The 14,865-nt window shown below is 44.8% G+C and overlaps 1 protein-coding gene across 1 annotated transcript in view; it reads right to left on the reverse strand.

The window, feature by feature from the left end:
- The window catches only part of LOC311134999 (switch-associated protein 70-like), a gene marked incomplete at its 5' end in the record, with an annotated part of 28,732 nt that extends 19,422 nt beyond the window's left edge, over positions 1–9,310 (reverse strand). The window contains 2 exons of the mRNA XM_084168803.1: positions 4,643–4,783; positions 9,215–9,310. Of these exons, the coding sequence (XP_084024929.1) occupies positions 4,643–4,783; positions 9,215–9,310 (237 nt within the window). The remainder of the gene's footprint in view (positions 1–4,642; positions 4,784–9,214) is intronic.
- Positions 9,311–14,865: the final 5,555 nt, after the last annotated feature.

The following is a 14,865-nucleotide window of genomic DNA, read 5'->3' on the forward strand; positions in this document are numbered from 1 at the left end:
CTTGACCTGTGTGGTAGGGTCATATCCACTTTGGTGGGGGGACTCTTGACGTTTATCCATGATGTCATTTCTCGGTTCCTGAAATATTTTCTAAGTACTTGAGGAATGAGAGCTTGAGGAAGTGACAGAAGAGGATATAGCGATACATCAGATACAACGTCGATACGATGCTCGTCACATGTGGCAGGGCTTGCAGATGATAACGGATTACCAAGGGAAACCCAGCAGTGAGATGCCCAGTGATGCAGAACTCCCAAACAAGTTAAATGCCTTTTATGCTTGCTTCGAGGAATACAACACTGAGTCTTGCGTGAAAGCCCTTTGTTCCGGATTACTGCATGATCTTGCCCTCTGTGGCCGATGTGAGTAAAACTTTTAAAACAGGTTAACACTCACAAGGCCGCCAGGCCAGATGGAATACCAGTGTGCATTCTCAAAGCATGCACAGACCAGCTGGCAAGTGTCTTCACTGACATTTTTAATCTCTCCTTGCGTCAGTCTGTAATCCCAATACGTTGCAAACTGATGATGGGGAATCTCTTATCTATTATGCGCATTTGCTTACATTATTAAAAACTATGGAGGCCTTGACAGCAGAAAGTTCTCAGAAGCCTGCAACCACACTTGCCACATTGTCTTTAGACATGTCTGGTTTTATTGTCTGACACCTCACCCCCTGATACTGAGTTCGTGGAAAGACAGGATTAGGAAGAATACTTTGTTGTTGCTAGGGCAAGTTCAGGGTCAGGGGTAAACATCACGCTATGGGAAGGGAGTGCTAGTATAAAAAGGCAGAGATTGTTTTAGACACTTTGCAGAACTTATGAAGAGCTATACAAATCCTGTTGACTCTTAACTTCTGCCTGCAATTGCATAACTAAAGATATTTTACATATACTCAGAAGCCGTTGTCTGTGTCATCTTCTAAAGTTTAAAGTTTGTTTAGGAATAAGAGAATATCAGCACTGTGCAAAGAACTGTCAACACTGACAACCATTGTCCCTGTTCCCAAGAACTCCAAGGTGACCTGCCTAAATGACTATCGCCCTGTAGCACTCACATCAGAAATTATGAAGGCTTTGAAAGGCTGGTAATGACACACATCAACACCATCACCCCAGACACCCTGGACCCACTCCAATTCATCTACTTCCCCAACAGATGATGCAATCTCAATTGCACTTCACACTGCCCTCTCCCACCTGGACAAGAGGGGAAATAACTATGTAAGATTGCCATGTGTGCTTAGTCTCCTCCTGTTCTCCCTGTTCACCCACGACTGCATGCCCACGTACAACTCCAACACCATCAAGTTTGCTAACGATATGCCGGTGGTAGGCCTGATCACTGACACCGATGAGACAGCCTACAGGGAGGAGGTCAGAGACTTAGCATTGTCGTGCCAGGATAACAACCTCGCCCTCAACGTCAGTAAGACCAAGGAGCTGAACGTGGACTACAGGAGAAAGAGAGGAGAGCACGCCTCCATCCACATTGCTGTAGTGGAGCGGGTCGAGCGTGTCAAGTTCCTTGGCATCCACATCACTAAGGACTTAACATGGTCCACACACACCCACACAGTCGTGACAGTGCCTATTCCCCCTCAGGAGGCTGAAAAGATTTGGCATGGGCCCTCGGATCCTCAAACAGTCTGACAGCTGCACCATCGAGAGCATCTTGACTGGCTGCATAACCGCTTGGTATGGAAAATGCACCGCCCTCGACCACAAAGCGCTACAGAGGGTGGTGTGGACAGCCCAGTAAATCACTGGGGCAGAGCTCCCTGCCATCCAGGACCTCTATATCAGGCCGTGTCAGAGGAAGGCCCAAAACATTTCCAAAGACTCCAGCCACCCTAGGCATAGCCTGTTCACTTTGCTACCATTCGGCAAACGGTACCGAAGAGTCAGCTCTCAAACCAACAGGCTCCGAGACAGCAGACTTATGGCTTCGGGGTAGAAGCTAAATATTTAAATAAATGGTTACCTGGACTATCTGCACTGACCCTATGCACACACACTACTATACACTGAGTATACAAAACATTAAGAATATCTGCTCTTTCCATTACATACTTTAGACTGATCCCTTATTGATGTCACTTGTTAAATCCACTTCAAAATCAGTGTAGACGAAGGGAAGGAGAACGGTTAAAGAATGATTTTTTAAGCCTCAAGACAATTGAGACATGGATGCTGTATGTGTGCCATTCAGAGGCTGAATGGGTAAGACAAAATATTGAATGCCTTTGAACCGGGTATGGTAGTAGGTGCCAGGCACACCAGTTTGTGTCAAGAACTGCAAGGCTGGGGGGGGGGGGGGGCAACTCAATATTAGGAAGGTGTTCCTAATGTTTAGTAAACTCAGTGTATATACACACACATACTTTTACACTCATATGCTGCTACTAATCTGTTCTCAATTTTCCTCTTATTATCATAATCTATTCTGATGCCTAGTCACTTTACCCTGCATTCATTTACATATCTACCTCAAATACCTCATACCCCTGCACATTGATCTGGTACTGGTACTCCCTGTATATACAGTGCATTCGGAAAGTATTCAGACCCCTTGACTTTTTCCGAATTTTGTTACGTTACAGCCTTACTCTAAAATGGAATAAAAAAACGTTTTCCTCATCAATCTACACACAATACTCCATAATGACAAAGCAAAACCATGTTTTTAGATTTTTTAGCAAATGTATTAAAAATACAACACTGAAATATCACATTTACAAAAGTATTCAGACATTTTACTTTGTTGAAGCACCTTTGGCAGCGATTACAGCCTTGAGTTTTCTTGGGTATGACGCTACAAGTTTGGCACACCTGTATTTGGGGAGTTTCTCCTATTCTTCTCTGCAGATCCTCTCAAACTCTGGTCAGGTTGGATGGGGAGCTATTTTCAGGTCTCTCCAGAGATGTTTGATCGGGTTCAAGTCCGGGCTCTGGCTGGGCCACTCAAGGACATTCTGAGACTTGTTCCGAAGCCACTCCTGCGTTGTCTTGGCTGTGTGCTTAGGGTCGTTGTCCTGTTGGAAGGTGAACCTTCTCCCCAGTCTGAGGTCCTGAGCGCTCTGAAGCAGGTTTCAAATCAAGGATCTCCCTGTACGTTGCTCCATTCATCTTTCCCTCAATCCTGGCTAGTCTCCCAGTCCCTGCCACTGAAAAACATCCCCACAGCATGATGCTGCCACCACCATGCTTCACTGTAGGGATGGTGCCAGGTTTCCTCCAGTTGTGATGCTTGGCAGTCAGGCCAAAGAGTTCAATCTTGGTTTCATCGGACCAGAGAATCTTGTTTTTCATGATCTGAGAGTCTTTAGGTAACTTTTGACAAACTCCAAATAGGCTGTCAGGTCCCTTTTACTGAGGAGTGGCTTCCGTCTGGCCACTCTACCGTAAAGGCCTGATTGGTGGAGTGCTGCAGAGATGGTTGTCCTTCAGGAAGGTTCTCCCATCTCCACAGAGGAACTCTGGAGCTCTGTCAGAGTGACCATTGGGTTCTTGGTCACCTCCCTGACCAAGGCCCTTCTCCCCCAATTACTCAGTTTGGCCAGGTGGCCAGCTCTAGGAAGAGTCTTGGTGGTTCCAAACGTGTCCATTTAAGAATGATGGAGGCCACTGTTCTTGGGGACCTTCAATGCTTTTTTGGTACCCTTCCCCAGATCTGTGCCTCGACACAAGCCTGTCTCAGAGCTCTACGGACAATTCCTTCGACCTCATGGCTTGGTTTTTGCTCTGACATGCACTGTCAACTGTGGGACCCTATATAGACAGATGTGTGCCTTTCCAAATCATGACCAATCAATTGAATTTACCACAGGTGGACTCCAATGAAGTTGTAGAAACATCAAGGATGATCAATGGAAACAGGATGCTCTTGAGCTCAATTTTGAGTCTCACAGCAAAGGGTCTGAATACTTACGTATATAAGGTATCTGTTTTTATTTTTAATAAATCTGCACAAAAAAAATGACCTGTTTTCCCTTTATCATTACGGGGTATTGTGTGTAGATTGATGAGGAAAAAACTTCATTTAATCAATTTTAGAATAAGACTAACGTAACAAAATGTTAAAAAAGGGGTCTGAATACTTTCTGAATGCACTGTACATTGTGGATAAAGAGTTACCTGTCTAACAGAACACAGAGGGTGTTCTTTAATGGAAACCTCTCTAACATAATCCAGTTAGAATCATGAATTCCCCAGGGCAGCCGTCTAGGTCCCTTACATTTTCAATCTTTACTAACGACATGCCACTGGCTTTGAGTAAACTCATTCTGATTGGCTAGGCCTGGCTCCCCAGTGGGTGGGCCTATGCCCTCCCAGGCCCACCCATGGCTGCACCCTTGCCCAGTCATGTGAAATACATACATTAGGGCCTAATTTACTTATTTCAATTGACTGATTTCCTTATATGAACTGTAACTCAGTAAAATCTTAGAAATTGTTGCTTGATGCGTTTATATTTGTTCAGTATATTTTGAATGTAATATCTTGTTGTTCTTGTCTCAAACGGTTCTTTACTTTGTCATGTATTTGTATGTTTTATGTGGACCCCACGAAGAGTAGCTGCTGCATGTGCAATAGCTAATGAAACCTAATAAAACTAAACTACTATATGTGGGGCTCACCTTGTCCAAAATGAACTTGTTCAAGTAGGGCATGTAGCCCTGTGTAGAGACGGGGCCTTCGTCGTCATCTTTGAAGTGCTCCTCAAGGGCGACCGGGTCATGGGGGATCCTCATCACAGTGCACAAGTTATGAGAGAGCACCTGCAATGGGGAAAAAAAACATTTTTTGAGGTCCACCCCAAAGTGCTGCATGTCATGACACTCACCTGTTTTGATCAATGAGAGAAGATTTGAAATAGACAAGATGGCGGTGTACACATTGTTGGATTACTTCATGGAGCAGAACATTTATTTATTTTAAAGAGCGACAAATCCCTTTGAAAAACGACCTATGTGGCATCAATATGAAGAGGTGATTTTTTTTTGTCATCTATAAATAAGGGCAAACCACCTGGTACCGACAACCTAGATGGTACATTTCTGAGGTTGGTAGCAGAATACATTGGGACTCGTTTGCCACATCTTCAATTTAAGCCTAGAAGACGGAGTGTGCCCTCAGACATGGAGGGAGGCAAAGGTCATTCCGCTATCCAAGAATAGCAGAGCACCCTTTGATGGTTCAAACAGCCGACCAATCAGTCTGTTAAAAGTGCTTAGCAAACTTTTGGAATAAATTATGTTTGATGAAATACAAAGTTATTTTACAGAAAACAAATTAACAACAGACTTTCAGCATGCTTAAAGGGAAGGGCACGCAACATGCTCGGCTCAGACAAATGACTGATGATTGGCAGAAATAAATTGATAGTAAGAAGATTGTGTGAGCTGTTCTGTTAGACTTCAGTTCAGCTTTTGATGTCATTGATCATAACCTATTGCTGAAAAAACATAGGTGTTATTGTCACGTTCGTTGAATGACGGGTCAGACCAAGGCGCAGCGTGATATACGTACATGTTTATTTACACTGAATAAACACCACAAAAAAACAAAAAAACGAAAACGAAACGAAACGTGAAGTCCAAGGTAGTATACAAAACAATCCTTACACGGAACAAGATCCCACAACCCACTAGTGCCAATAGACTGCCTAAGTATGATCCCCAATCAGAGACAACGAGCTACAGCTGCCTCTGATTGGGAACCACACCGGCCAACATAGATCTACACATAATAGATCGAAACATAGAAAACACACACCAAAGAATATACACACCCTGACTCAACATTTAAGCGTCCCCTGAGTCAGGGCGTGACAGTTATGACTTGCATCCTCTGCCTTATTATCGATTGAGAGTTATCTAATAGACCAGAGGGTTTTCATTATTGGAAGCCTCGCTCATGCAAATTCAGTTGTGTGGTGTACCGCAGGGCAGCCGGCTAGGGCCATTAGTGTTACTAATGACCTTCCACTGACCTTGAATAAAGCCTGTATGTCTACGTATGCGGACGACTCAACAGTATACAGGTCGGCTGCAACAGTAAAATAAATAACTGACACCCTAACATAGAGCGCCAGTCAGTTTTACAATGGGTAACTAGCATTAGGCTGGTGCTAAATATCTCAAAAATGAAAAGCATCATTTTTGGGAGAAATCCCTCGCTCAATGCTAAACCTCATTTAGATCTATTATTGAATAATGTGGCGATTGAGCAAGTTGAGGAGACTAAACTGTTGGGTCTAACCCTAGATACCAAGCTGTCATGGTCAAAACATATAGACTCAATGGTTGCTAAAATGGGAAGAGGTCTGTCCATGATAGGGCGTTGCTCTGTCTTCTTGACATCTCAGTCGACCAGACGTGTCCTACAGGCCATAGTTTTGTTGCACCTGGACTACTGCCCAGCTGTGTGGTCATGTGCCGCAAAGAGGGACATAGGTAAATTGCAGTTGGTCCAGAACAAAGCAGCATGTATCGCACTTAGATGTACACGGAGGGCAAGTGTCAGTAAAGTGCATGTCAATCTCTCCTGGCTCAAAGTTGAGGAAAGATTGACTGCATCACTATTGGTCTTTGTGCAAGGACCAGCCTTTTGCAGGTCTACAATTTTATCCCTGATGTCCTTACACAGCTCTCATGCAATAAAATGCAAATGAATTACTTAAAAATCATTCAATGTGATTTTCTGGATTTTTGTTTTAGATTCTGTCTCTCACAGTTGAAGTGTACCTATGATAACAATTACAGACCTCTACATGCTTTGTAAGTAGGAAAACCTGCAAAATCGGGAGTGTATAAAATACTTGTTCTCCCCACTGTATGTATGTATGTATATATATATATATATATATATATATATATATATATATATATATATATATATATATATATATATATATATATATATATATTATACTCACACTCAGTAAACGTCAACAGGTGTCCCATAATAAACTAGAATTATCAGGTCATCTTAGTCCACTTTAAACATCCACAAGTACTTTACATAAACCACTGACACCTGACATCCACTGTATTAGTTTGATTAAATCAGGTGTAATACACAATTAGCTTAATTGGTATATACAGCCTGAAACTAATGCCTGCAAGATCGTGTAAATGTTCCTTACACGCCAGAATGTTGAATCAAATTGTTTAAACTTACTCTACCGGTTGTCTGTGTGGTTTGTTGTTTGATCAGCTCATGAAAATATCCACAGGAAAGTATTGTTTACCCAACTTTCTAGAGAGGCAGTAGGTAGTTTTTAGAGAGCTCGTTCAGGGCACCTAGGTAGTTAGTTTTACATTGGATATTTGGTATATATTGTCAATAGCTATTGAACCAAGAATACCATGAGAATGAAAATGGAATATTCTGAATCAGTGGATGATTATTTTTTGACGCAAAAAAAAACTAAATAAAAGTGTTGATTGTTCTCCATCCTCCCCTGATTCAGAATATACCATTTTCATTGTCATGGTTCAATAGAGAGAAATAGTAATGGCGTCTTTTTGTAGGCACAAACTCTGCCATGGTTCATTACACAAAGCCTATGTGGAAATGAATGTCGTTTTTGTTGGGTTTTTGGATAAACGCATAAAATAAGGTCTGTGGTAAACAGGTTTCGGAGATCATTTTTTGTTCTATGAGATAATCTTCATCAGCTAGTCACTTTTTGTGCATTTTGAAGCATTTATGTCATTTTAAAAAAGCACAAAAGCTTCTTAATTCATAAAAGGTCATGTTAACTGATATCTCAGAACAAAACTTATAAGATCTCCCAAGCTTTTGTTGCTAATTTGTTAGCCTGCCATCATTCACTTTGAACTGAACTGTGTGTTTACAGGCAGTTGCAACAGCGTGACTTTAGATGATTAGAACGCATTCACCAACAGCCACAAAATACACCTGAATGGATTTCTGCAAATATGTAAACACCACGGGAGTCCTCTTACATTTGGGAACTTTACAGTCCTATTGATCAAGTTATGCACATCAACAAGATCAACAAGTAATGCTAGCCAGAGCAAGATGAGCTCAAAAATAATTAGATATACCCTCTCAAACTTTTTCAGCTAGTTGGCTGTCAAAATTGCACTGATAAACAATGGGGGAATTGTAGCCTCCTCGTCCTTCTGCAGCTTGCCTGCCAATGCATGATTGTCACAACCAAGCACCCAAGCTAACTGGCTAAAGTTGTCTATCTTGCTCGCTAGCTACTTCCAGACACAAATGAGAGAACACCTCACTCTGTCCATTTTACTCGCCGTAGCAGAGCTGGTTAGGCTGTTTACATGTTGTTATCTATTACTTTTGCCTATGTTTACTGACACCGGTCATATTCAGCGGGTGTTGAGCGTTAGTAAATTAATCAGTGTTCTGCGCTCTGGCACACTCAGACACACATGAGTGCGATGGTATTACCGTTGCTGTCCCTTTCAGATTCACGAAACTTTTACACACTGAAGCCCTTTGGGTTCGTCACTGCGCAAACATGTCTATAATAGATATAAAGGCTGTTAAAATATTAATGTTTCAAGAAAGGAGTGTATATATTTGGACTGGCCAAACGGTTTTATGTGCTGACTGAATTTAAGCTGATTTTTTATATTTTTTACTCCGCTGGTCTCGGGAACAAATTACGCGTCCTCACGGTCCGAGACAGTCAAGACCGAGTACAAATGTATCCGACACCGAGACAAGACCGATACACTCAACATGTGGTCTCGAGACGGTTTCGAGTACTACAACACTGCTTTCCTGTGACTATGTTGCCTCAAATTATTTCGACCAGCTAGCTGAAAGACAAACCGCACAGACAACCGATAGAGTAAATTTAAATTGAACTTCAATCAACATTCTAGCTTTTCAGACATTAGTTTCAGGCTGTATATGGGCTACCAATTAATTGTGTATTACAGCCTGATTAAATCAGACTACCACCGGATTTGAGCTGTAATAGACAGGCAAATGATTTGGGCGAAAATGAAATAATCCCAAACTCATCCTCTACTACTAGTAAAAGGGTCCGTCCAAAATCAGGTGGCCTTCCCTATGATGCCAACCTCGCTGTTCAGGACGGGTTTCCTGCTTGAACATTGCAACATTGTTTAGTAAAACAATGAAGAAGAACACGACGTGCCTGGGTTTGTTTGAAAAAAACACATTTCTAGATAAATTTACTTCCATACCTTTAACTGCGACTTGGACACTTTCCCGCTTTTGTCCACGTCCAAAGCTGTGAAAGCATGCCATATTGACTTTAAAAGTTCGCTCCGTAGTGCCATTGCGCTTGCTGCTTGGTTGACTACAGCAGTTAGTTTATGATACTAGGATATGGTCAGACAGTCACATGACAAGTTGCACTTGCGTGTCCAGCAATGTCATGAAAGTGCTAGGTTGTAGCACCGCTCAGCGCCGAGGGAGAGCGCAAACGTTTCTTCTTCTTACATTTTAGTCATTTAGCAGACGCTCTTATCCAGAGCGACTTAGTTAGTGAGTGCATACATTTTCATACTGGCCCCCCGTGGGAAACGAACACACAACCCTGGCGTTGCAAGCGCCATGCTCTACCAACTGAACTACAGGGGGACTTTCTTCGGTGAGTTTTAACGGCGGTTGGCATCCAATGTTGCATTACCGCCCCTAACTGAACTATAGCATTAATCCATGATACAAAATGGGAAAAGGGGAAACAGGAAAAAATTGTATACATTTTTTTTATTACCCTACCAACTAACCCTACACTCATTAAATCCCACCACCTTATTTCACTAATTTAACCCTATCTGATCCTACCCCAGGCCAATGACCTGAGAGGATGGGACACTACCACTCAACACTGTAACTCTTCTGAAGTCAAATCTCGCACCCTCAAGTACTTCGCTGCAGCTGCCTCCACAACATTATTTTCTGCGATTTATGTTCCATTTCTGCAGTACAGTTGATAACCAGTGCCTAAGAACAGCCCTAACCCTCAGGCCTTATTGCTTAATTATTAACCAGGTTGTTCGAGCACTGAATGCTGATTGGCTGAAAGCCGTGGTATATCACACTGTATACCATGGGCAGGGGTGAAAGTAGATTTAATTTCTTCCGGCACCAAAACAAATGATCTGCGGCAGAGCAGCCCTGTATGTTCTGCCACCCTAGGCTAGACAAAAATTGGCAACAGGTGTATAGGCCTAATTAAAATAGAAGTAGAATGGACACTGTCAAACCAGATTGTCTTGTTTGCAACAAAACGGTTGCAATTAATACATTATTAGACATCCTTATGAATCTAAGCATGGCATTTTCAAAAGTTACCTTTCCACCCAGACAGAGGCTTGACCGAAGCAGAAAAATGTAAGCTTCAACTGCTGGCTACTCCTCCGTTGCTTAACCCAACAACAGAAGTGCCTCCCTAAAAGCTGCCTGGGTTTAAACATTCTCTTTTCGGAAAGTGAAAAGCTCAACTAATAGGGACAGAATAGCAAAATAAAATGTATCTCCTCGAATATTAAAAGCCGCAGCTCAGCATCAGGATGTTGTTACGTGGAGTGGAACAGGAACCCAAGAGCAGACTCAGACGAGGAGACTGGGATGAAGTAACCAAGGTATTTTTGAAACACGGTGAAGATTGAGTGCAGGTCAGGGGAAACTGCTGGAAACCAGGTGCGGAGGCTGGAGCGTGGGGGGGTTGAGACAGGGTGAGCAGGTCCGGAGGGGAATCCAGGACATAGTAACAGGATGACGAGACGTGGGACTGGAGACAGGGACCAGAGTCAGAGCGGGCAGAACTGTAGCGGAGAGGGAAAACAGCGTCAAGCGAGGAAAACAGGCACAACAGGATCTGAATAGTATCAAACGGCTAGAACCGTAGACTGACAGAGCAGAGATTACGATCTGGCAGTGTGGAAGTGGCAGGACTGAGTATTTGTAGAGGTCTTGATAATGTAACAGGTTGCAGCTGGTGGGGATCTGCTCTGACTCCAGCACACCTGTCTCCGCCCACACAATCACACACACACACAGAGAGAGAGAGGGAGAGGGAGAGAGTACTGGGGGAGTGGCGGCTGGTCAAGGAGTCACAGGATGAGCAGTAGAGGGTGTTGCAGGAGCAGATGTGACAGATGTAGAGATGAATCAATATATCCCAATTTGCATCAGTCATGTCTTTTGTGGGCATTTTAAAGCTTGTTCTCTTGTTTCGGAGTAAAGGATGAATTGTTATAGAACGCTTAATATTATCTGGATACTTATTTATTTAAAATTATAAAGCTAACAATAGATATCCCTTTTTCCCTTTTCTTTAAGAAAGGGTATGGCATACCCTCACTCATTTTGAGCCCTGGTTTTAACCAAGCACACCTCGGGTAGAATGATTACTTTATCCTATCCCAGGTATTCCTTAAAGAGGTGGGGTTTCAAATGTCTCCGGAAGGTGGTGAGTGACTCCGCTGTCCTGGCGTCGTGAGGGAGCTTGTTCCACCATTGGGGTGCCAGAGCAGCGAACAGTTTTGACTGGGCTGAGCGGGAACTATGCTTCCGCAGAGGAAGGGGAGCCAGCAGGCCAGAGGTGGATGAACGCAATGCCCTCGTTTGGGTGTAGGGACTGATCAGAGCCTGAAGGTACGGAGGTGCCGTTCCCCTCACTGCTCCATAGGCAAGCACCATGGTCTTGTAACGGATGCGAGCTTCAACTGGAAGCCAGTGGAGTGTGCGGAGGAGGGGGGTGACGTGAGAGAACTTGGGAAGGTTGAACACCAGACGGGCTGCGGCATTCTGGATGAGTTGTAGGGGTTTAATGGCACAGGCAGGGAGCCCAGCCAACAGCGAGTTGCAGTAATCCAGACGGGAGATGACAAGTGCCTGGATTAGGACCTGTGCCGCTTCCTGTGTAAGGCAGGGTCGTACTCTCCAAATGTTGTAGAGCATGAACCTGCAGGATCGGGTCACCGCCTTGATGTTAGCGGAGAACGACAGGGTGTTGTCCAGGGTCACGCCAAGGCTCTTCGCACTCTGGGAGGAGGACACAACGGAGTTGTCAACCGTAATGCCGAGATCATGGAACGGGCAGTCCTTCCCCGGGAGGAAGAGCAGCTCCGTCTTGCCAGGGTTCAGCTTGAGGTGGTGATCAGTCATCCATACTGATATGTCTGCCAGACATGCAGAGATGCGATTCGCCACCTGGTTATCAGAAGGGGGAAAGGAGAAGATTAGTTGTGTATCGTCAGCGTAGCAATGATAGGAGAGGCCATGTGAGGATATGACAGAGCCAAGTGACTTGGTGTATAGGGAGAAAAGGAGAGGGCCTAGAACTGAGCCCTGGGGGACACCAGTGGTGAGAGCACGTGGTGCGGAGACAGCTTCTCGCCATGCCACTTGGTAGGAGCGACCGGTCAGGTAGGACGCAATCCAGGAGTGAGCCGCGCCGGAGATGCCCAGCTCGGAGAGGAGGATCTGATGGTTCACAGTATCAAAGGCAGCAGACAGGTCTAGAAGGACAAGAGCAGAGGAGAGAGAGTTAGCTTTAGCAGTGTGGAGAGCCTCCGTGACACAGAGAAGAGCAGTCTCAGTTGAATGACCAGTCCTGAAACCTGACTGGTTTGGATCAAGAAGGTCATTCTGAGAGAGATAGCAAGAGAGTTGGCTAAAGACGGCACGCTCAATCGTTTTGGAAAGAAAAGAAAGAAGGGATACTGGTCTGTAGTTGTTGACATCAGTGGGATCGAGTGTTGGTTTTTTGAGAAGGGGTGCAACTCTCGCTCTCTTGAAGACGGAAGGGACATAGCCAGCGGTCAAGGATAAGTTGATCAGCGAGGTGAGGTAGGGGAGAAGGTCACCGGAGATGGTCTGGAGAAGAGAGGAGGGGATGGGGTCAAGCGGGCAGGTTGTTGGGCGGCCTGCAGTCACTAGTCGCAAGATTTTATCTGGAGAGAGAGGGGAGAAATAAGTCAAAGCATAGGGTAGGGCAGTGTGAGCAGGACCAGCAGTGTTATTAGACTTAACAAACGAGGATCGGATGTCGTCAACCTTCTTTTCAAAGTGGTTGACGAAGTCATCCACAGAGAGGGAGGAGGGGGGGGTGGGGGGTGGGGGGGAGGATTCAGCAGTGAGGAGAATGTGGCAAAGAGCTTCCTAGGGTTAGAGGCAGATGCTTGGAATTTAGAGTGGTAGAAAGTGGCCTTAGCAGCAGAAACAGATGAAGAAAATGTAGAGAGGAGGGAGTGAAAAGATGCCAGGTCGGCAGGGAGTTTAGTTTTCTTCCATTTCCGCTCAGCTGCCCGGAGCTCTGTTCTGTGAGCTCGCAATGAGTCATCAAGCCACGGAGCTGGAGGGGAGGACCGAGCCGGCCGGGAGGATAGGGGACACAGGGAGTCAAAGGATGCAGAAAGGGAGGAGAGGAGGGTTGAGGAGGCAGAATCAGGAGATTGGAGGGAGAAGGATTGAGCAGAGGGAAGAGATGATAGGATGGAAGAGGAGAGAGTAGTGGGAGAGAGAGAGCAAAGGTTGCGGCGGCGCGTTACCATCTGTGTAGGGGCAGAGTGAGTAGTGTTGGAGGAGAGCGAGAGAGAAAAGGATACAAAGTAGTGGTCGGAGACATGGAGGGGAGTTGCAGTGAGATTAGTAGAAGAGCAACATCTAGTAAAGATGAAGTCAAGCGTATTGCCTGCCTTGTGAGTAGGGGGGGACGGTGAGAGGGTGAGGTCAAAAGAGGAGAGGAGTGGAAAGAAGGAGGCAGAGAGAAATGAGTCAAATGTAGACGTAGGGAGGTTGAAATACCCCAAAACTGTGAAGGGTGAGCCATCCTCAGGAAAGGAACTTATCAAGGCGTCAAGCTCATTGATGAACTCTCCAAGGGAACCTGGAGGGCGATAGATGACAAGGATATTAAGCTTAAAAATGGGCTAGTGACTGTGACAGCGTGGAATTCAAATGAGGAGATAGACAGATGGGTTAGGGGAAAAATTGAGAATGACCACTTGGGAGAGATGAGGATTCCTGTGCCACCACCCCTCTGACCAGATGCTCTCGGGGTATGCGAGAACACATGGTCAGACGAGGAGAGAGCAGTAGGAGTAGCAGTGTTTTCAGTGGTAATCCATGTTTCCGTCAGCGCCAGGAAGTCGAGGGACTGGAGGGTAGCATAGGCTGGGATGAAGTCAGCCTTGTTGGCAGCAGAACGGCAGTTCCAGAGGCTGCCTGAGACCTGGAACTCCAGGTGTGTGGTGCGTGCAGGGACCACCAGGTTAGAGAGGCAGCAGCCACGCGGTGTGAGGCGTTTGTGTAGCCTGTGCGGAGAGGAGAGAACAGGGATAGGCAGAGGCATAGTTGACAGGCTGTAGCAGATGGCTACAATAATGCAGAGGAGATCGGAATGAAATGAACTAAACATCTGGGAAAGGAGAGAGCAAGGCCTCCCTCACCAAAAAAATATAACTCTCCCAACTTCCACCTCAGAAACTATAATTGTTTCACTGAACCACCCGAATAAAACTCTCCCAACTTCCACTTTAGAAATTAGAATTGTTGTAAACTACAGCGGTACAATGTTTCAAGGACTAGACTCAACTTACTTTATTCAGCTAGCTAACTATGACGCCATAGCTAACTAGCATGCTAGCTTCCAATAACACACAGTTTAGCACCAATACTTGGTTACAACAAACTACCAATAGTGTGTTAACACACTAAACAGATAATTCATGTCCGTGTCTAGTTCTTTCATAACGCAGCAATGATTAAACGTTGGCTAGCTAGCACAAAGATATTGTATTTAGCTACCACAGTACAGCTAGCTGGTAGTGTTGGCTAGCTAGCAATGGCTGCTGTGTTGACTTTGTTTGAAAAACGGCGT

Source organism: Coregonus lavaretus (genome assembly GCF_964263955.1).
Source record: "Coregonus lavaretus genome assembly, chromosome: 9".
In the NCBI taxonomy this organism is placed as follows: domain Eukaryota; kingdom Metazoa; phylum Chordata; class Actinopteri; order Salmoniformes; family Salmonidae; genus Coregonus; species Coregonus lavaretus.